The sequence below is a fragment of the Elephas maximus genome, chromosome 17 (assembly GCF_024166365.1).
Source record: "Elephas maximus indicus isolate mEleMax1 chromosome 17, mEleMax1 primary haplotype, whole genome shotgun sequence".
Lineage (NCBI taxonomy): Eukaryota > Metazoa > Chordata > Mammalia > Proboscidea > Elephantidae > Elephas > Elephas maximus.
The window spans coordinates 68,226,885-68,249,909 of NC_064835.1; the positions used below are offsets into that span (position 1 = coordinate 68,226,885).

At 37.7% G+C, this 23,025-nt stretch overlaps 1 protein-coding gene across 1 annotated transcript in view; it reads left to right on the forward strand.

Annotated features, from left to right (window-relative positions):
* DNAAF10 (dynein axonemal assembly factor 10) overlaps positions 1-23,025 on the forward strand; it is a 34,307-nt gene that overhangs the window by 9,173 nt on the left and 2,109 nt on the right. The window contains exons 3-7 of the mRNA XM_049857021.1: positions 2,609-2,739; positions 5,024-5,125; positions 14,412-14,527; positions 15,419-15,553; positions 18,937-19,034. Of these exons, the coding sequence (XP_049712978.1) occupies positions 2,609-2,739; positions 5,024-5,125; positions 14,412-14,527; positions 15,419-15,553; positions 18,937-19,034 (582 nt within the window). The remainder of the gene's footprint in view (positions 1-2,608; positions 2,740-5,023; positions 5,126-14,411; positions 14,528-15,418; positions 15,554-18,936; positions 19,035-23,025) is intronic.

A 23,025-nucleotide genomic window follows, 5' to 3' on the forward strand; every position in this document is an offset into this window, starting at 1 on the left:
GATACTCTGTCAATTCCCAGAGCCTTGTTTTTTACCAGTACCTTCAGTGCGGCCTGGACTACTTTCTTCAGTACCATCAGTTGTTGTCCATAAGCTGCGTATCATATGGTTGAAGATTGACCACTTCTTTTTGGCACAGGGACTGTGTATTCTGTCCATCTTCTTTTCATGCTTCCTGCGGTGTATGATATTTTGCCCATAGAATCCTAAAGATGGCAACTCAAGGCTTGAGTGTTTTTTTTTTTTTTTTTTTTTTGAGGTCTTTCAGCTTGAGAAATGCTGAGCATGTTCTTCCCTTTTGGTTTTCTAACTCCAGGTTTTTGCACATTTCATAATAACACTTATACTTTGTCTTCTCCACCCACCCTTTGAAATCTTCTGTTCAGTTCTTTTATTTCATCATTTTTTCCATTCGCTTTAGCACTCTATGTTCAAAACGAAGCTTCAGAGTCTCTTCTGACATGCATTTGGGTCTTTTCTTTCTTTCCTCTCTTTTTAATGACTTCTTGATTTCTTCATGAACGTTGTCCTTAATGTCATCCCACAACTCCACTGGTCTTCGGTCATTAATGTTTGATGTATCAAATTTATTCTTGAGATGGTCTCTAAATTCAGGTGGTATATACTCAAGGTTGTACTTTGACTCTGGTGAGCTTGTTTTAATTTTCTTCAGTTTCAACTTGAACTTGTATGTGAGCAGTTGATGGTCTGTTCTGTATTTGGCCCCTGGCCTTGTTCTGACTGATGATACTGAGCTTCTCCATCATCTCTTTCCACAGATGTAATCCTCTTTAAATATTTTCCAGGACTATCTCTTAATATTACTCATTAAAAGTAAACAAAAATATTCTAGAAAGAAACTGTCTTCCCTATATCATGTTTTTAATAATTAAATTATAAAGTATCTATGCTACTTTAAATTACCTTGACATATTTATCTATCTTAGAATCATAATGTAAAATGGAATGAAACTGTCTTACTTTCTACTTGATTTAACTGCTTGATATTTAAATTAGTGTTAATTAGAATGCATCAATTCTTAACATGCTGTGTCATATGCTTTCTGAGAAAATGGGAGAGAGGCCAGTCTGAATTTTATTGTTAAAAATAAATACAGTCTATTTCAACACAACAATATGCAATAGATATAATTGTTAATGTTCTCCCAAATAGTGTTTCCTAGAATAGTACAGTTATTATGGACTTATTTTCATAGATAAGTCTTAAAATTTCACATAAATAATTAGTTATGTTTTAGAGTCTATAAAAATAATAAAACAGTTTGTTATTTTAATTAGAGCCACAATCCTGTTTAGTCTCTTCATTCTTTCACAATGATGTTACAAAGATAAATATCATCTAAACTACGTTGAACTACCTCGAATTTTGAAAAGTAAAATTTTACTAATAAATCTTGGCTCAATTGGCATTACATTTTTGAATAGTCACATTATTTTAAAAAAAAGTATGTTATTGAAAACTGACTTATTAAAGAGAAGTGTAGATAGAGGCTCTAATAGAAAAGCCGAAACCAAACCAAAACCAAACCCAGTGCCATCGAGTCGATTCTGACTCATAGTGACCCTATAGGACAGAGTAGAATTGCCCCATAGAGTTTCCAAGGAGCGCCTGGCAGATTCGAACTGCCGACCCTTCAGTTAGCAGCCGTAGCACTTAACCACTATGCCGCCAGGGTTTCCCCCCAAAGCCAAAGAAGGGGAAAATTGAAGGAGCCAAGAAAAGACATGTACTAACATAACCTAATTGAATAACATTCATCAAGCATACATCATCTAGTGAAGAGTCAAGCACACATAGGTAAAAAGTACTTTCCTGCATACCTTTCTCTTAACTAACCTTGCATTAGACAGACTTCAGCCAGTTTGGCTATAATATTTATTGTGACCAGTGTGATGATACACAGAAAAATATATAACCAGGTCGAAATCCGGATGGAATTCAGTGAGAAAATAATACACTATAAAGGAAAAAAATGAATGCAAAACAAACACTATTCATATTTTATCATTAAAAAAGGTCTCAAGATCAGGATATCAAGGCCTACTATGGCAGCATGCGAAATCCCTTTAAATTTACTCTGCATTTGAAGCAGTGGCTATCAGACTCCAGTGTACCAATGAGTCAGCAGATTTGGGGCCCCATTCCAGAGATGCTCATTCATTATGTCTGGTGTAGAGCCCATGAATCTCTTGAGCCCATAGACACTCGGGCTCTGCATTTATCACCAAGCACACCTGGTAATTCACGTGCACACTTCCTAGGAAGTTAGTTTTTGAGGAACGCTGAGTGGGCTTAAAAAAAAATTCACGTGCACACTTCCTAGGAAGTTAGTTTTTGAGGAACGCTGAGTGGGCTGAGTGGGCTTAGGAGTTAAGAATTCCAAGTTGAATGGTGACAGTTCTCATTGAGACTTGAAAGAAGCCGAAGTAGAGAAAAACATTTAATATTAGATACATGTATTACCCTCACAGCAAAGCTCTTATTTTTTAACAAAAATCTAAATATAGTGTCTATTCTCAGGTTTTAGTGGTGGACTTAAATGTTGGGGCATGTGAAGTAAGAAAGAAGCTGTTTTCTGTTGTTTAGGAATTTGGAGGCTCCAGAGATCCCAGTGTATTCTGTAAAGGGCCATAAAGAAATTATAAATACTATAGATGGCGTAGGTGGACTAGGAATTGGAGAAGGAGCACCTGAAATTGTGACTGGCAGCCGAGATGGTGAGTCAAAGTATTCTGTGTATTTTTAATTTTTTTTTTTTTTAAAGGAGAACCTCTATGTGAGAGTATATCCTCTCTATGTGGAAATCTTCCTCAGTCCTCTTGACCCCTAAGTCTAACATTCTTGCTTCCACTTTTAGGCAAGTGTGATTACATACCCTTCCTTGTTTCACAGACTGCCGGGTATTTTGAGTTAGAGGCATAGAACTTACTATTTTCATTTTGAGCGAGTTCAGCTAGTAAGAATGGTAGTTTCCTATGAACCTTGAAGAATTTTAAATTTCTTTGCAGGTTTAGGAGGCTGCTGACGATACAGCGTGGGAAGACAGCTTTTCATTTTCTTTTTTAAAGACAGCAGAATTAGTACTTGTGAAAATTGTCAGATTGACAGCTGGTCGAAAACTGAATTCTATGTTCCTTCCGCTGAGCCCTGGGGAGCGCTCCAAGGGCACCGACTCTGCTTTTCCAACTTTTGGTGGCCAACAGGGAGAGAGAGGTTTTCTGGTGTCCTCTATCCCAAGTGACTGTCACAGAGTCACAGTGTTGTGTTGCCTTGTGTGTGGGGGGGGGGGGCGCGTGAGAGATTTGGTATTGTTGATTTGACTAGTTTTTAAATAGCTGCTCAAGATCATGAAGAGATTGTTTTAAAAGAAAAATTGCGTAATTTTGTCATAGGCTGTGTTTTACAAATAACTCTTTTTTTCATTATAAAAGCAATATGGAGCAATGGAAGCAATAGAAGGAAAAAATTAATCTCTGCCACACTAGGCAACCATTAGAATTCTGTTCTTTCCAGTTTTATACATAATTTTGCGTGGTTATTATCAGTATGAATACAGTTTTGTATCTCATTTCGTGTTATATGCAAATATTGCTCTTCCCGTGTAGTTTTTGTAATTATTATTTTAATAACTGCTATACCAGCATATGGATGTTTCACAGTGTACTTGACCGTGACGCTGTTAATAAGCATTCATTTTGCTTTAAGTTTTTTGGCAGGATGACTTAAAGTTAATGAAGAATTGAGGATCGTCATACATGTAACTGGTTTGGAAAAAGACATATTTTATAATTTTTAAAATGTATTGTCAGATCTTTCCAATTGCTTATTTACGTTGTCAGCCACAATGGATGAGAATACCATTTCTAGTCTACCCTGCCAGTATTGATTTTCTTTTTTTTCCCTCTGATTTTATAGACAGAAATGGTACAGGATTCTAACTTGTGTTAACTTCTGTTTGTTTACTGGATAGTTTTTTGTAGGCGTTGTCTGTTCTCAGGTCATTGAAACAATATTTATCTTACCAATTTATATGAACCCTAAAAGCAGTTTTTTAATGACCAACTTAATTTTATTCCTGGAGACAGAACTAGTGGTACATCTTCCTTTTCCTGAGTTTATTAGCCTTTTTAAGGATTTTTTGTCCTTTTCTTAGTCTCTCTCAGGTGTTTGTCTTTCAGCCATTTTGTTGCAACTGTTTGTATTTCTCCTTAGTCAGTGACATCATTTAGTTAGTAGTCTGGTAATTTGAATTAAAATGAGGGGGTAGAAATTAAATTGAGAAAAAATTGTTAATTTTATGTAATAATTCCCTTTTCTCTGTTGCTACAGGGAAATTAAAATTAAATAGTGTTCTAAAACTCCATGTAAAAAATCATAGATAAGAAAATTAGAGTTTATTCGTCTGTATAAGAAAAATACCAATGGTTATATGAATAGTAAGGACGCATTTAAAATGACACTGGTAGCTTTTTAATAAACCAAATAATTCGTTAGTTTTAGGCTCAAACAAAGAAAATAAGGCTTGATTTGAATTGCACAGTATTTCTATTTGCCTTGTAAGTCATCCTTGCAGGGAGCTTGAACCAAAAACCTAAACCCATTGCCTTCAAGTCAATTCTGACTCAGAGTGACTCTATAGAACAGAGTAGAACTGCCCCGTAGGGTTTCCAAGGAGTGGCTGGTGGATTTGAACTGCCTACCTTTTGGTTAACAGCCAAGCTCTTAACCAGTGTGCCGCTAGGGCTCTGCGAACTTAGGGACAGCATATTGGCTTTTCTGTGTATGTATTCATTGGAAATCAAGTCAGATAGCAACATGGGTTATTTCTCTGATATTAAATACAATTTACACAATTGGAAGTCATAAAAATAGGTATTTTTCAGTTGTCACAACATCTGTAATATTGCCGTGAGCACAGGAAGCTGTAGGAGGAGATTGCAGGAAAAAAACAATGTGAGCCTTCACTGTTGAATTTTGCCAACTCACTTTTATTCATGACAGGAACTGTCAAGGTGTGGGACCCAAGGCAGAAAGATGATCCTGTTGCTAAAATGGAACCCGTACAAGGAGAAAACAAGAGAGACTGCTGGACTGTGGCATTTGGTAAATCATTGAAGAACTCTAGCATGTGAAATAGCAGGTGGTAAAAAGCACAGTGCTGCAACAAAGTCCTGGGAGCCTCCTTGTGTGTTTTGTGGATTATTCTGACAGTTTAGTGAGACAGATGCTCGTGGTGGTTAATGATGGGCTCCAGGGCCTGGGTTCAAATCCTGCCTCTGCTGTTTATTGGCTGAGTGATGTGGGGCACATTACCAAACTTTTCTGTGCTTTGATTGCTTCATCTATAAAATGGATCTAATAATCGAATCTACTCAGTAGTGTTGTTATGAGGATTCAGTGAGCTAACACATGTAAAGCACTTAAAATTGTGCTCAGAATATGAAGTCCTCAGAAATAATTGCTATTATTAGTTTGTACTTCTTTATCATTAGATGGTATTGACCTTATTTAGAACCAAATGCTATTAATGATATAAGCAGGGCCTCAAATGCAACTGTTAACCTAAAAAATCTTACATTGCACTCTACACAGAATATGTTTATTTTCTAGAAAATAGTAATGCCATTACAAAATTGCTTCTTATAAATCTGATCCTTGTGTTCTGTTAATATTCTTAAAATGAATATTTATTTTATGGGACTAACTGATGTTTGTGTTTGGGAATCTTCCTGAGCACCAGCATTAAACTAAGTTTTGCTCCTAGAGGATATGGGCCATATTTAGTTTTAAACTAAATATTTGAAAGTGGGGGCTGAAGGTATACGTGTACTGTTTAACTTTTTATGTTCTTAAATTGGACTGTTATATTTAGTAAAAAAGTTTTAGGTTTCCAATTTAAAAAAATTATTATATGGGGATTAATATGTGTTTGTATATTATGGCTAGTAATGTAAACATAAGACAAGTATACTTTGGGGAGAAATTTCAGGATTACTGTTTAGAATGATCATTTAAAAATGGATATAATAATTAAAAAGTAACTACCTTTGGGTTCATTAAAGCTCTTTCAGGATTGATCTGAAGACCGTAAGGGCAGTTTTAAACCTAGGATATTAAGTTTAAAAAAAATGATTTGATTTGACAATTTTTTATGAATCCCAAGAATATGTAAAGCGCTGTGGAGTATGCAGAGATGAAACCGAAAGCCTGAGGAAGCTTAGAGTGTAGGGAAGAGGGCCTGATAGCTATAGAAATAATTGTGAGGTGGGAGTGATAAGATGTCTCTAGAGGCGTGGATGAACGCACAAGGGGGCCGGAGGGGGAGAGGACTGGCAGGGAGGGGCATCTCGAGCTCAGACCAAGGGTACTTGGGTTTCGAACCACTGGTATCGGGAGGAAATGTCGGACCTAGAGGATAGCTTGAGAGGTGCCTGGAAAGGTATGTAGAGGGGTACGCTGTAGTTGGTAGCTGCCGTAGAGTCGATTCCAAATCATCGCAGCCCCCTGTTTGCCGATTAGAGCTGCTCTGTAGGGTGGAGGGGAATAATATTTAGAAAAACCTTAGAGTTGGCTTAGGACCATAGCTAGCGGTCCGGCTTGGATCGTCTGCAGGTGGTAAGCCCTTGAAGGTCTTTTGCAGGGATGAGGTATGATCAGATCTTTAAGAAAATTAAACTGATGGTGTGTAGTGGGGAGAGATGAGTGGTGGGGGGATGTGAGCTCTTCGTGATATTCCAGGGAAGACTTAGGTTAGAAGCAATGGGGATGGAGCAGAGAGGATTGATTCTAAAGATAATTTTGTTGTAAAGTAAATAAAATATGGCAATTTATTGGATAAAAGGGACAGGGGAAAGGGCTGTGTCCAAGATGACTCAGTTTTAGGCTAATTGTGAGGTGAATGATGTCATTAATTGAAAAATTTCCAAAAGGCATAGGTTGGTTTCTGAGGGAAGATGGTGAGGTCAGACATCATGAGCTTAAGACACAGGTACACCATCTAGGTGGAGCCCACAGTTGGAAATGCAGAGTTGGTTTTTATGAGAAAGAGGGACTTGGAAACAGTAGAGAATGAAGGCCTTGGGATAAGATGGGTAGACAGGCTAGCATAGTCAGAGCAGCCTCCCTCGCGCTTAACGCTGTTTCCCCAGCAACAGGTACTCAGGAGAGTAATCCTGAACCCAAGCAGGATGAATTTAACTAGAGATTATAAATTACCTTGGGCATGATTACATCCATGCAACTAAAATATGTCACAGTGTACTACAGCTTATTTGAGGTCTCCCTTCAAAGAAGGGATAAATGCCAGACCAAAAATTTGCCAAATAAGTTTTAAAGTAGTTTCTATTTGTATTCAAATGTAACTATTAAAGAAAGCAATAGACGCAGAGGTGTATTTATCCTTCCAGACTGCACTATGTTTGATGAATTTCTTTTTTTTATCAATGTTTTTTTTTTTCCCCTGTACTTCTTAGTGTCTTTATTTACCTTCATCAGGTTGTGCTGACTTCACCCATATTTAGGATTGCTTTTCCCATCAGCAAAAGCAATAAGTGTCTACTATTTAGAAAGTGATTCCTCCTCCCTCTCCCTCTCAGCCCTGGTAACCATCAAGGGACTTTGCTTTCTGTGTATCTATCCTCTACTTTTTATAATAGTGGGACAATACAATATTTGTCCCATGTCCCATTTGTCCCATCCATGTTTTAAGATGTTTCAGGGACTCCTCATTATTCTTTATAGCTACATATGTGTGTGTCACAATTTGTTTATCCATTCATCCGTTGATGGGCACTTAGGTTGTTTCCAGCTTTTTGCTATTGTGAATAATGCTGTGATGAACGTAGGTATGCGTATGTCTATTCATGTCACTGTTCTTATGTCTCCAGGATAAATAAACCTAGGAGTGGGATTTCTGAATCATAAGGTATTTCTATTTCTAGCTTTTTGATGAAGTGCCATACTGTTTTCCATAGTGGCTATACCATTTTACAGTCCCACCAGCAATGCGTAAGAGTTCCGGTCACCTTGCAACCTTGTCAGCATTTGTTGTTTTCTGGTTTTTTCTTTTTTTTGATCATTGCCATTTTTGCAGGGGTGAGATGGTATCTCATAGTTTGATTTGCATCTCTCTAATGGCTTTTTTTTTTTTTTTTTTTAATGGCTAATGATGACAAGCATCTCTTCATATATTTGTTGGCCACCTGAATGCCTTCTTTGGTGAAGTGTCTGTTCATGTCCTTTGCCCATTTTTTGATTAGATTATTTGTCTTTTTATTGTTGTTGAAGTTTTCTATATATTTTAGAGATTAGATCCTTATCAGATATGTCCTTGCCAAAGATTTTTTCCCAGTCTGTCAGTTTTCTTTTAACTTTCTTGATAAAGTCTTCCAATGAGCATTAAGTATTTAATTTTTAGGAGGTCCCAGTTATCTAATTTATCTCTGTTGTTCCTGCATTTTTAATTTTGCTTGATAGACTATTTTTGCCAAAAATTAGGGCCCCTAATTTGGTGACACAGTGGTTAAGAACTCAACTGCCAACAAACAGGTCGGTGTTTCAAATCCACCAGCCGTTCCTTGGAAACCTGATGGGGCAGTTCTACTCTGTCTAATAGGGTCACTATGAATCGGAATCGACTTGACAGCAACAGGTACAGTACAGTTTATGTGCCTATATTCCAGGAACTTTATAGTTTTAGCTTTAACAGGTAGATCTTTGATTCATTTTGAGTTAGTTTTAGTGCATGATGTGAGTTATGGATCGTGATTAGTTTTTTTTTTGTGTATGGATATCCAGTTTTGCCAGCACCATTTGTTAAAAAGATTGTTTATTCCCCATTGAATAGACTTTGGCCCTTTGTCGAAGATCAGCTGCCCGTAAATGGATGGATTTACTTCTGAGTTCCCGATTCTGTTCCATTGGTCGTTGAACCAGTACTAGGCTGTTTTGATTACCGTGGCTGTATAGTAAGTTTTGATAGCAGGAAGTGTGAGGCCTCCTACTTTGTTCTTCTTCTTCAGTGTTGCTTTAGCTATTCGGGGCTTCCTTACTTTCCATGTAAAGTTAGAGATTAGTTTTTCTGTTTCATTAAAGAATGTTGTTGGGATTAGATTGGGATTGCATTGTATCTGTAGGTTGCTTTGGGTAGTATTGACATTTTCACAATGTTAAGTCTTCTAATCCATGAGCATGGAATGGTTTTCCACTTCTGGCCATCTCTTCCAGTTTCTTTTAGTAGTGTTTTGCAGTTTTACTTGTATAAGTCTTTTCTGTCCCTGACTAGGTTTATTTCTAGGTATTTTATCCTTTTGGGGGCTATTGTAGGTGGTATTGATTTCTTGATTTCCTTTTCAGAGCCCTCCCTTGTTAGTGTAGAGGAACCCAACTGATTTTTGTGTGTTAATCTTGTCCTCTGCCACTTTGTTGAATCCTTCTGTTCCAGTAACTATTTTGTGGAGTCTGTGAGATTTTCTATGCATAGGATCATGTGATCTGTGAATAAGGGATAGCTTTACTTCTTTCTTTCCAATTTGGATACCCTTTATTTCCCTTTCTTGTCTTACTATTCTAGCTAGGACTCCCAGTACATTATTGAATAAGAGTGGTAATAAAGGGCATCCTTGTCTCATTCCCATTCTCAAGGGGAATGCTCCCAATCTTTCTTTGTTGGGAATAATGTTGGCTGTTGGTTTTGCATGTATGCCCTTAATTATGTTGAGGAATTTCCCTTCTATTCCTATTTTGCTGAGAGTTTTATCAGGAAAGGGTGTTAGATTTTTTCGAATGCCTTTTCTGTTTCAATTGAGATGATCATGTGATTTCTTTTCCTTTGTTTTATTTATGTGGTGAATTACGTTGATTGATTTTCTAATGGTGAACCATCCTTGCATACCTGGTATGAATCTCACTTGATTGTGATACATTATTTTTTCTGATATGCTGTTGAATTGTGTTAGCTAAAATTTTGTTGGGAATTTTTACATCTATATTCATGAGGAATATTGGTCTGGAATTTTCTTTTTTTAGTGGTTCCTTTGTCTGGCTTTGGAGCCCTGGTGGTGCAGTTGTTCAGAGCTTGACTGCTGACCAAAAAGTCAGCAGTTTGAATCCACCAGCCGCTCCTTGGAAACCCAATGGGTAAGTTCTACTCTGTCCTATAGGGTTTGCAGTGAGTTGAAATCGACTCGACGGCAGTGGGTGTTTGGTGCCTGGCTTTGGTATCACGGTTATGCTGGTAGCTTCATAGAATTAATTAGGGCGTTTTCCTTCCTTTTCTATGTTGGGGAATAGTTTGAGTAGAATTGGTGCCAACTGATATTTGAACGTTTGGTAGAAATCTCCAGTGAAGTTTGTCTGGGCTGGGATGTTTGTTGTTGTTGGGAGTTTTTTTTAATGACATCTTCAGTGTCTTCTTTTGTTATGGATCTTTTCAAATTTTCTAACTCTATTTGTGTTAGCTTAGTTAGTGTGTTCCTAGAAGTTTGTCCATTTCTTCTAGATTTTCAGATTTATTGGAGTACAATTTTTCATAATTTTTTTTATGATTCTTTTTATCTCAGTTGGTTCTGTTGTAATGTCACCCATCTCAATTCTTATTTTGGTTATTTGCATCTTCTCTTTTTTTTTTTTTCTTTGTCAGTTTGGCCAGTGGTTTGTCAATTTTATGGATCTTTTTAAAGAACTAACTTCTAGTCTTTTTTTTTTTCCTACTGTTTTCTATTTCATTTATTTCTGCTCTGATCTTTATTATTTCCTTTTTTCTGATGACTGTGGACTTCTTTTGCCACTCCTTTTCTAATTGTTCAAGTTACAGAGTTAAGATATTGATTTTGGCCCTTTCTTATTTTTAGATGTGTGCATTTATTTTTATAAATTCTCTTCAGAGCACTGCTTTTGCTGTGTCCCAAAGATTTTGGTATATTGTATTTTCATGCTTATTTGATTCTAAGAATTTTAAGTTCATTTTTAATTTCTTCTCTTACCCAACAGTTTTTAAGTAAGGTGTTAATGCAGTTTGTGTGTGTTTAATTTTTTCCTTGTTTTTTCTGTTACAGATTTCTAGTTTTATAGCATTACGATCAGAGAAGATGCTTGTGTTATTTTGATGTTTTTTAATTTATAGAGACTTGCTTGTAGCCTAAAATATGGTCTATTCTGGAGAATGATTCATGTGCACTGAAGAAGAACGTGTACTATGCTGCTGTTGGGTGGTGTGTTCTGTATGTCTGTGAGGTCGAATTGGTTGATTGTGTTATTTAGATCTTCTGTATCTTTGCTGAGTTTCTTTCTAGATCTGCCCATCACAAAAAGTGGTGTGTTAAAGTTTCCTACTATTATTATAAAACTGTCTGTTTCTCTTTTCATTGTTTTATGTATTTTTGAGCTCTGTCATTGGATTCGTAAATATTTATTATGGTTATGTCTTCTTGGTAGATTGATCCTTTAATCATTATATAATGCCCTTTTTTATCTCTTATAATGGGTTTTGACTTAAAGCCTATTTTATCACAGATTATTATTGCCACTCCTGCTCTTTTTTCATTACTGTTTGCTTGATAAATTTTTTCCATCCTTTTGAATTTTAGCTGATTTATGTCTTTGTATCTAAGGTGTGTCTCTTGTAGGCAACATATTGATGGGTCATGTTTTTCATCCAGTCTGTCACTCTCTGTCTTTTGACTGGTGCATTTAAACCATTTACATTCAGTATAATTATTGATAGATATGAATTTACTGCTGCCATTTTGTTAAGCCTTTTTTGTAGTGTTAATGGTTTCTTTGTTCTTTTCTATGCTCATTTCTCTTTGTTTATGGATTTTGTTTTCATGTCGTTCGTTATTGATTTTGTGTTTTTACTGAATCTTTTTGATTTTCTTCTTCGCTTTGGTGAGTGTATTTATTAATTTTCTTTGTGGTTACTCTGAAATTTACCTTTATCTTCCTAAGCTTAAAACAGTGTGTTATATATCTTGATATCACCGTGACCACCTCCATATGGAAGTTCTGTAGCTACACTTTTTATTCCCCCTTTTTGTTTTGAAGTTTTCTTGGTTTACAGATTGACATCTCTGGCTCCCTGTTTTCACTTTTGCAACTTTATTTTACTTTTGAGAATTCATTATATGGGTTGGTATCTAGGTAATGGTGTTATGTGTCTTAATCTCAGGTTGTTCTCTGATGTTGTTGGTTCTCTGTCTGAAGGACTCCCATTAGTATTTCCTGTAGGGTTGGTCTGGTTTTTACAAATTCCCTAAATTTCTGCTTATCTGGGAATGTCCTAGTATCACCATCATATCTGAAAGACAGTTTTGCTAGGAATGATTCTTGGTTGACAGTTCTTTTCCTTCCTATTGCCTTCTTGCCTGCATGGTTTCTGCTGAGAAATCAGTATTTAGCCTTATTGGTTACCGTTTGTAGGTGATTTTTTTTTTTTTTTTACCAGATGATCTCAAAATTCTTTCTTCTTCTTTGATTTTGGAAAGTTTGATTATGGTATGTCTTGGTGACTTTATTTTGAGGTCTATCCTTTGGTTGAACTTCTTGGATGGAAACCTTCTCATCTTTCATGATATTGGGGAAATTTTCTTCAAATAAATCTTCAAAATTTCTCTGTACTTTTTTTTTTTTCTCCTCCTGTTCTGGAATTCCTATTAAGTGTGAATTATTCCTCTTGATAGTGTCCCACATAACTCTTAGGCTTTCTTCATTCTTTTTTCTGATTGTTCCTGAAACAAATTAATATCAAGGGATTTGTCCTCTTTTTCACAGATTCTTTCTTCTATTGATTCAGTTCTACTTTTATATCCTTGCATTGAGTTATCTATTTCTGATATTTTATTGTAAATCTGGATTTCTAGTTGTTGCTTTTGTATAGTTTCTAATTGCCTGTTTATTTTGTCATTTTGTTTATTTTGTCATTCTTCCAGGCTTTGTTTGTGTTTTCCCTGCTTGCTTTGAGGATCCTGTATAATAAGTCTTTTGAATTCCTTATCAGGTAGTTCTATTACCATTGCTTCTTTAGAAAGGTTCTCTGCCTCTTTATTTTGGTCACTGGTTTGAGCCGTCTTGTATTGTTTCTTCATATGATTTGTTATTGTCCGTGTCTCTGAGGCATTAAGGTGTTGATTTGTATATTTCTTTATTGACTATATTTGTTTCGTGCTGATTTCTTTGATGTATCCGGAGCTTTGTTTCTTCTTTTTCTCTTTAGTATGTCTTTCTTCCTTAGTATTATTTTAACTGTTGTTTTGTGGCTTTGGTCTATGTGTGACTTTGTGGTTTCTGTTGGTTGGGCGTGATTTCTTCTCACTTGTGAGTATGGTGGGTCACACCCACATGCAAGTCCTTTGTGGTAAGTCATGTGTCTTCCTTTACTGGATTGCATGTATGTGGGAGAGTAGGTTCTTTCCCAGATATTGAAGTGTTGAGTGATCAGGGTCCCCACCCCGCCAGCCCTTGTGGGACCATGGGGTCCTTCTGGGTTGGTGCTAGCAGTTCATTCACTGGAGGTCAGGCCAGGACATCTCTCTATCCTCTGTGAGAGAGTGCTACACGAATGGGCAGGGGTAGGCCCGCCGTGCATACATGAATTGACATCTCAGTAGGTGTTGGGCTATCAAGGGGTTTCAGGCATGTTCAGAAGGCCTACAGGAACTGTTTGGGTGTAGGATGTGTAACTTTGCAGCCAGGCAGACATTAGATGATAGCACTATAATCTCCTGCTTGTCATCTGACAGAGGTGCATATGATGCTTGACACGGTGTGGCTGGCATTGCTGATGAGGTGTTGTGTCTGTCCAGCCTGTCACTGGGGTATGGGGACAGGGAACATTCTTGCCATTGCTGGGTTGGGTGCTTGTCATTCTTTCCAGGATTGTTTACACAGAATCTCTACCACTAGCTGTGCTCTCTTTGCAGTTGTTTTCCTGGGTTCCTCACTCCAGGTTGTTTTTTGATGCTGTCCCAAAATGGCCACACTGCTCCATGCCAGCGTGGAGGGTGCATTGATCCACGGGTCTCTCTTTTCCCATTGGCCTCATTCTACCTCTCCTTCCAATCAGTGCTTAGTCTGTTTCTTGAACATCAGTTTGATGTTCTTGGATCCAAGGAAGTTTTTTGTGTCTGTTTTACTTACTTTGTTGAGTCTTTGTTCTCAGGGGTCATTATGGTGTATGTATTTAAGGTGTCATATTGACCAGACTCTATCTTGTTAACAATGTTAAATACAAAAAGGAGTTTGATGCCCTATAAGAGTTGTTAAAGTGGAATTCTGTCATATTGATTTTATGTATGATTTGGTATAAGTTATATGTGTAGCTTCCTAAACCTTTTTTAAGCAGCCTTCAAATTAATATTTAAAAACATCTGAAATTTTGTACCTTGATTTCCAGGCAATGCTTATAATCAAGAGGAGCGTGTTGTTTGTGCTGGCTATGACAACGGAGATATTAAACTGTTTGATCTCAGAAATATGTCATTGCGGTGGGAGACGAACATAAAAAATGGGGTAATGTACATTCTGATGCTTTTTAGTTTCTTTGAGCATGTTTCCAACTACTAGAAAGGGCAAGTGTATCTACTAAACATCTCAGTACAACCCCTTTTAACCTTTTGGGATCATGGAGCCCTTTGAGAATCTAATGAAAATCATGGATCCTCTCTTTAGAAAGTGAACACACACACAGGTGTGGTGTGTACGATGCCACGTGAGCCACCAGCTTCTCGGGCTATCTGTGGAGCGCTTGGGCCATGCAGTATGAAGATATCAAAGCCAGCAAATAAGAGGCCTTTTTCCTGTTAATTTTGGAATGCCTGAAATAGTAACAGCCTCCCCAAGTATTCTCAGATTTTTGGTTCCTGAGTTGTACACCTTTAATGAGGAATGTAATTTTTTCGTGTTGTTTAAAGTCAGACTTAACTGAAGGAACCCAGGTGGTGCAGTGGTTAAGTGGTTGGCTGTGAACCGAAAGGTTGATGGTTTGAACCCATTTTGTAGGAGAAAGATGTGGCATTCTGCTTCCGTAAAGATTATAGCCTTCGAAACCCTGTGGGGCAGTCCTACTCTGTCCTATAGGGTCACTACAAGTTGGAATTGACTCAACAGTAACAGGTTTGACTTAACTGTATTAAATAATGTAAAAAATTAAATTACGACCATAAATGCATGGCATTTGGAACCCATCCCAAGTGGGCATGGTATGACAACACCAGATGATTTTTATTGATCTTATTAACCAAGAAGAATATTTTTTACAGGTAAAAGTACTTGATATATTGATTTAAATTATACAATGAATGAATGCTTTCATGTGAGCTGATAAGTTTAAGGCTGTTTTACTTAGTTATAAGAGCTTGCTGAATAATAATGAAGATTCCATTGATAATACTCTCTCTTCAGGTATGTAGCGTGGAGTTTGACAGAAGAGACATAAGTATGAATAAGTTAGTTGCTACATCTCTGGAAGGAAAGTTCCATGTTTTTGACATGAGAACACAGCATCCGACCAAAGGTTTTGCCTCCGTTTCAGAAAAGGTAAACATGAGGGAAATGTCTTTCTGTAAAGAGGCATGATGACTTGGTTTAGACTAATAGAATTAGTCACAGAAGTTTCTTTCAGGTCTTTATGTGCAGGAAGCTATTTTTGATATATTCTTGACAAGTTTTTTTGTGCAGAGTACGTTCCCAAAATTTATAAATTCTAGAGACTTCTTGATTATAATAAGACCTCAGATGGCTGAGAATTGTGTAGCTTAGTGGCAGTCTCAAGAAAATTAGCTGATGTTAGGAGTTTGATCAACAAAATCCAGCCTGTTTTTTTTTTTTTTTATTGTGCTTTAGGTGAAAGTTTACAGCTCAAGTTAGTTTTTCATACAAAAATTTATACACACGTTGTTATGTGACCCTAGCTGCTATCCCTATAATGTAACAGCTTACTCCTCCTTTCCATCCCAGATTTCCTGTGTCCATTCAACCAGCTCCTGTCCCTTTCTGCCTTCTCATCTCACCTCCAAACAGGAGCTGCCCATTTAGTCTCATGTATCTACTTGAACTAAGAAGCACATTCTTCACAAGTACCATTTTATGTCTTATAGTCCAGTCTATTCTTTGTCTGAAGAGTTGGCTTCAGGAATGGCTTTAGTTCTGGGTTAACAGGGAGTCTGGGAGCCATGTCTTCTGGGATTCCTCCAGTCTCAGCCAGACCATTAAGTCTGGTCTTTTTAATAGGATTTGAGTTCTGCACCCCACTTTCCTTCTGCTCCATCAGGGACTCTCTGTTGTGTTCCCTGTCAGGGTGGTCATTGACGGTAGCCAGGCACCATCTAGTTCTGGTCTCAGCCAGCCTGGTATTTTTTAATAAATATATAGTATTTGTATTAATATCCAATTTTTATTTTTCAAAATATATCAACGTATCTATTTGTCATTTTATCATATTTTATTTAGTATTCCAGTTTACTATATAGATGAAATAATTTGTTGAAAGGGGTAATCACTGAGATTGGTACATAGTTGATGCTCAAAAATATTTTATTTGTTTTTGCTTTGCCTTGTTTCAAATAGTATTTGAGGTAGCTCAGAGGGAAACATACGGAATTACAGGATTAGAACAATAGAGGAGGAAAGCAGAAGCCGGGAAGAGGGAAAATACTGGTTAAAAATATAAGATGATGTCTGGAGTAAGGGGATTACATAAAATTTGTGTGGAAATGTCCTGTCATTTGCAAAAGATAAGTTGCAACTTTTAACTCTGAGCTTCCTTGTGTATAAAAATAAAAAAGAAAGAATGATCAATTACAGGTAGGTTTAAAATGCGTAAGTTGCTCAGGAAATAAGAATTCACTCTTGCTTCGTCTTCTCCACCATGATTCAATGGTATTTCCCAAACTTTCCTATTTTGTAGTATTTCATTATTACAATAATAATAATTATTTATACGTTATTGTTGCTACCTGATGAACTAAATTCTCAGCAAGGCAACGATGAATTAGAATATCGTTTTGCCCTTGTCATTTAAGAATATACTAAGTATCTGTCAACACTTTAGTAAATTGCTCATATACACTTTGTACCGTGTTTCTCATTATCTATAAATAATAGTGTCTTTACGTCATCCTCCACGTAATGTCCACTGGGCAACATCTGCCTGCATATACATCCGTGGTCCCTTAAGTTTGGAGAACGGGATGTAGAGGATGTAACACTTAAGAAACACTCCCAAACCGCACAGTGTTTTCATGAGCATCACAAACTAAAGTGTGTATTCGTTATTACAAACCATTCTATGTATTTAACTCAAATGTTTAATATAATAGGCTTCATGGCAGTCCATTCTTAAGTATGAGTTGTCCGTAAGTTGGATGTTCATAACCTAGGGATTGCCTGTATATAATAAGGTGTTGGCACAACGTTCAAATCACAGTGTACTGTTTCACAGAACATATCGTGGGTGTTAAGCGACGCGTGACTATTTAATTAACCCAGTAACTGCAAAATCTGTCAGATAAATGACTCTGTTGGATTTTTAAGAGGGTCATTTCCCCTCTTTTTGTGGTTTTATCAACTTTACTTCCAGAAGAAACAAGCTTAAGGTACAAAACAAATTAAGATAAGTTTGTTGGCTTGAGCCTAATTTATTGGCAGCTCTCACACACTTAGAGTGTACATTTTAAGATATGTGTTTTTACCAGCCGGTGGTTATTCTCTCAAAAAAGTATTAAAAACAAATGTCAGGACTAATCACTGACTAAAATGTCAAGTGTACACATTGTGGGTTAGCTCAAGTTAGCCATTGTCAGTGCTTCTATAGTTCAGAAGGCATTCGTCTCTCTCCTCTGTCCCTCCCTCCTTTCCTTCTCTCCCTTCTCTCGTTCTCCCATAGTGAATATAGTGCTGCTAGGATTGATTTAGGGAGCCTTGGTGGCGCAGTGGTTAAAGCGCTCAGCCTCAAACCAGAAGGTCAGTGGTTTGAACCCACTAGCCACTCCATAGGACAAAGATGTGGCAGTCTTTCTCCATAAAGATTTACAGCTTTGGAAATCTCGTGGGGCAATTATACTCTGTCCTATAGGGGCACCGTGAGTTGAAATGGACTAGATGGCAGTGGGTTTTTTTGGTTAGGATTGCTTTACTACTAGCTATTACTGAGGTGCTAACAAGCTGTTAACCTTGCAGTTGCTGTTTTTTTTATCTTTTAGCTTAATATGACTGATAAAGGCCTTAGCTTATTATGCCCATAAACACTGTTTATAAATCCTCAAGGTCCGTATTTTGGAGACCAGAGAAAATCAGGTGGCAGTAAATGGAGAATAAGGTTCTGGGTGCAAATTCAGTCAATGTTTTCCTTTTTCCTTTGGAAGAACTGTATATTATTGTTTTTTGAGTGTTTTGTTTTCCCTCAGAATGAGCTAAAAAAAACCCAACCCAGTGCCGTTGAGTCGATTCCGACTCATAGCGACCCTATGGGACAGAGTAGAACTGCCCCATAGAGTTTCCAAGGAGCGCCTGGCAGATTTGAACTGCCGACCCTTTGGTTAGCAGCCGTAGCACTTAACCACTACGCCACCAGAGTTTCCATTCAGAATGAGCTAGAGATATTTAAATCTGTAAAATCTATTTTTGTAAATTATGTGGTACTATAAGCTTAAATGGACTTTTAATTTGATAATATACTTCCTTTTTAAGTATTCAGTGGAGCTGTATTTCTTAAAACAATAAAGAATGATGCTTTTTCTAATTTCTGATTAGTTCCTATAAATCTCTGTAGCCAGTCTAAAGAGATGTGCCAAAAAATCACCTTAATTACTTTTATAACAGTCGTTGAAATTTCAAGTAGTAAAAATTTCTTATTTACAGGACTAGGGCAGTCTTTGTCATGGAAATATATAAAGCAGCTGTGTGTCTCTGGTCACTTGTAGGCTCATAAATCTACTGTATGGCAGGTCCGCCACCTGCCACAGAACAGAGAGCTCTTTCTGACTGCTGGAGGCGCTGGCGGACTTCACCTCTGGAAGTAGTAAGTCTTTCCCAGTGCATGTTCCTCCCTTTGAAGTTCTTTGTGGGCGTAAAGTAGGGTTGGATTGAACTTTTTATCTTTTTTGACTCCTTTGACTTAGTTCATTTTGATATGATTTTAAATTTCATGGTATTACATTACTGTTGTATTCTAAGCATTTTATTTTTTTAATAATATATTTCTTTTATACTTAGGAAACATTAACATGTTTTTTGTTTGTTTCTTAGTTCATGTGGCTGCTTCTTATCAGCCCAAATATAAACTGTCTTTTTTTTTTTTTATTGTACTTTAGATGAAGGTTTACAGAGCAAACTAGTTTCTTATTAAACAATTAACACACATATTGTTTTATGACATTGGTTGCCAACCCCACGGCATGTCAACACTGTCCCCTTATCAACCCTGGGTTCTCTGTTACCACCTTTCCTGCCCCCTCCTGCCTTCTCATCCTTGCCCCTGGGCTGCTGTGCCCATTTAGTCTTGTTTTGTTTTTTTTTTAATCTTTGGCTGAAGAGTCCACCTCAGAAGTGACTTCATTACAGAGCTGTAAGGATGTCCAGGGGCCATACTCTCCATACTCTCGGGGTTTCTCCAATCTCTGTCAGACCAGTAAGTCTGGCCTGTTTTTTTTTTTTTTTTGTGACTTAGAATTTTGTTCTACATTTCTCTCCAGCTCTATCCAGGACCCACTATCGTGATCCCTCAGAGCAGTCGGTGCTGGTAGCCAGGCACCGTCTAGTTGTGGTGGACTCAGTCTGGTGGAGGCTGTGGTAGTTGTGGTGCATTAGTACATTAACCTTCCTTTGACACACTAAGTATATTTGTCATTTTATTGGTACCTTCAGTATATTAGAGTAGGTAGGCCTGGTGGTACAACAGTTAAGTGCTCGGCTACTAACCAGAAGGTCAGCCATTCAAACTCACTGGCCGCTCTGTGGGAAAAACATCTGGTGATCTGCTTCCATGAAGATTACAGCCTAGGAAACCCTGTGGGGCAATTTTACTTTTGTGATACAGGGTAGCTATGAGCCAGAACTGACTCGGTGGCGCACAGTGACAGCAGGAACATTTTTACCAGACTTGAAACCAAGGTTTTTGCTACTTTTATTAAAAATGTGAAAATTTTAGCCAAAGAATTTTTAAAAATATTATCTCCTAATCATCTCTAGAGGATAGAAAAAGGGTTAGAATTAAAATTTTTACACCCTGACCCTTCACATGCTCATATTCAGAAAACAGCTCCTTATTGGTCTCCAGGAAAAGCCTTATCTTTGCGTTTGCTTTTTGCCTCCTTCAGACAAGGTGAGTTGCGTGAGAGCTGTGTTACCAGGCACTGTACTCCGTGAATCCCAAAGGCCTGAGGGGGCAGATGTCAGTACTCTTCCTTTTTTAAGAGGCCTGATAAAAATTGAGAGTTAATGGTATTTCTGAATATCTTAGCTAAACAGTATCAACTTGGCAGGGGAAAAAAAATATTTCTCTAAAACATCACTCAGGAAAAAAGAAAAAACACCTGCCCATAAGTGAAAGTTATTTCAAAAGTAAAGTTTGATTAATAATGTAAGAAGAAAAGCCCCATCTTCAATATGCCTGGGACTTTCACATTTACAAAATACTTCTCTATTTATTAGCTCTCTTTCCAAGCTAGAATTTTTTTTTTTATATTGTACTTTAGATGACAGTTTGCAGAACAAACTAGTTTCTCATTAAACAGTACACATACTATATTATGACATTGGTTAACAACCCCACAACTTGCCAACACTCTCCGTTCTCAACCTCGGGTTCCCCATTACCAGCTTTCCTGTCCCCTCCTGCCTCCTAGTCCTTGCCCCTGGGCTGTTGTGCCCCTTTAGTCTCATTTTGTTTTATGGGCCTGTCTAATCTTTGGCCGAAGGGTGGACCTCAGGAGTGACTTCATTTACAGAGCTGAAAGCATGTCCGGGGGCCATACCCTCAGGGTTTCTCCAGTCTCTGTCAGGCCAGCAAGTCTGGTCTTTCTTTTTGAGTTAGAATTTTGTTCTACATTTTTTTCCAGCTCTGTCCAGGACCCTCTGTTGTGATCCTTGTCAGAGCAGTCAGTGGTGGTAGCCGGACACCATCTAGTTACACTGGACTCACTCTGGTGGAGGCCGTGGTAGATGTGATCCATTAGTCCTTTGGGCTAATCTTTCCCTTGTATCTTTAGTTTTCTTCATTCTTGCTTGCTCCCGAAGGGGTGAGACCAGTGAAGTACCCTAGATGGCCGCTCACAGGCTTTTAAGACCCCAGATGCTACTCACCAAAGAAGGATATGGAACATTTTCTTTATAAACTAAGTTATGCCAGTTAAGCTGGATGTTCCCCGAGACCATGGTCCCCACAGCCCTCAGCCCAGCAATTTGGTCCCTCAGGGAATTTGGATGTGTCTATGGAGCTTCCATGACCTTGCCTTGTACAAGTTGTGCTGGCTTTCCCAGTATTGTGTACTGTCTTACCCTTCACCAAACTTATCACTTGTCTATTCAGTTTTTCCATCCCCACTCCTCCCCGCCTCGTAATTATCAAATATTGTTTCTTTTTGTGTGTAAACCTTTTCATGAGCTTTTACAGTACTGGTCTCATACAATATTTGCCCTTTTGTGATTGGCTTATTTCATTCAGCATAACGCCCTCCAGATTCATCCATGTTATGAGATGCTTTACAGATCGTTGTTCTTTATCGTTGCTTAATACTCCCTTGCCTGTATGTACCACAGTTTGTTTATCCATTCATCTGTTGGTGGGCATCCAGGTTGTTTCCATCTTTTTGCTGTCGTGGACAATGCTGCAGTGAGTGTGGGTGTGCATATGTCCATTTGTGTGACGACTCTTATTTCTCTAGGACATTAGAATGGGTTTTGAAGAACCGGGCTCCAAGGGAAAATACTTATTATTTAGGGATATAGCTGACAAAAAAAACTGAGAGCAAAAGCTTTAATTCAAAACTATATAGCTTCTGCGAGTAAAAAACAGAAGACAGGTTTTCAGAGATCCGGGGAATGCAGAGTAGTTAGATCATTTTTTGTGTAATTTCCCTTAGCACTTTTGCCCACTGTTCATCCCTGATTCTTCTAACCCAGTTTCTCCACTCGTTGTTAAACTCTGCCAGTTCCCTTACTTAAACCACGCAGAGACCTGTCACTATTTTACTTGATGACCAAACTCTTTGGGCTGCTGACTTTAAGAACTAGTCCCCAGTTTTCTGTGTAATTCCCATGTGGGGTGTTACTCCAGAAGATGTACAAACCTGTTTGCGGCTAGAATTTTTGACTAACCGGTACTCCAGGTCTACACAGTGGCCAAATGATGAAGACATTATAACGGATGCAGTTGTATCAGTAAAACTGAGTCTGTATGCAGCTAGAAATGTGCAGTTTATCTCAGTGTGAACTTTAATCCACGCCATAACAAATGTCTAGTCTAATCTTCATATTGGCTTGGAGCTTTGCTGTCAAATAATAATACCAGCAAAGGACAGTCTGTTTAAATAAGGTGATATTTAGCTTTATGTCCAATGTCCAGTCTCCCTCGGTAGTGATACTGTTAAATTATAAATATTTATTGAACACTTAACCGAGAATTCTAGAGGAACTCATTAGTTATTCAGAAATTGTTTTGAAGGAAGCCCAACATGCTCGGGTTTTTTGTGTTTGTATTTGAATCAATCTTTTTCTCTCTCTCAGAACTTTAAGGGATAATACGGAGGGTTTAAAAAAATCTTTGTTATCTTTTAAATATTGAATAACTGCAGCCTTGGCCAATAGGTACATGGATAAAGTTCTGTGTTTGAACTGTTCATTCATTCATCTGAATATATTATTCCTTTTAATCGAAATAAGTTGTAGGGTCTGAGAGGAAAAGGAAGCAGTAGGTCATCAGCCTGTCACTTTTTCCATTTCTGCTCTGTGTCTGGGTTGCTTTGTGACTTACACCCTTGGCCTTTATTAGCCTTGATGAAGTAAAGGAAGTA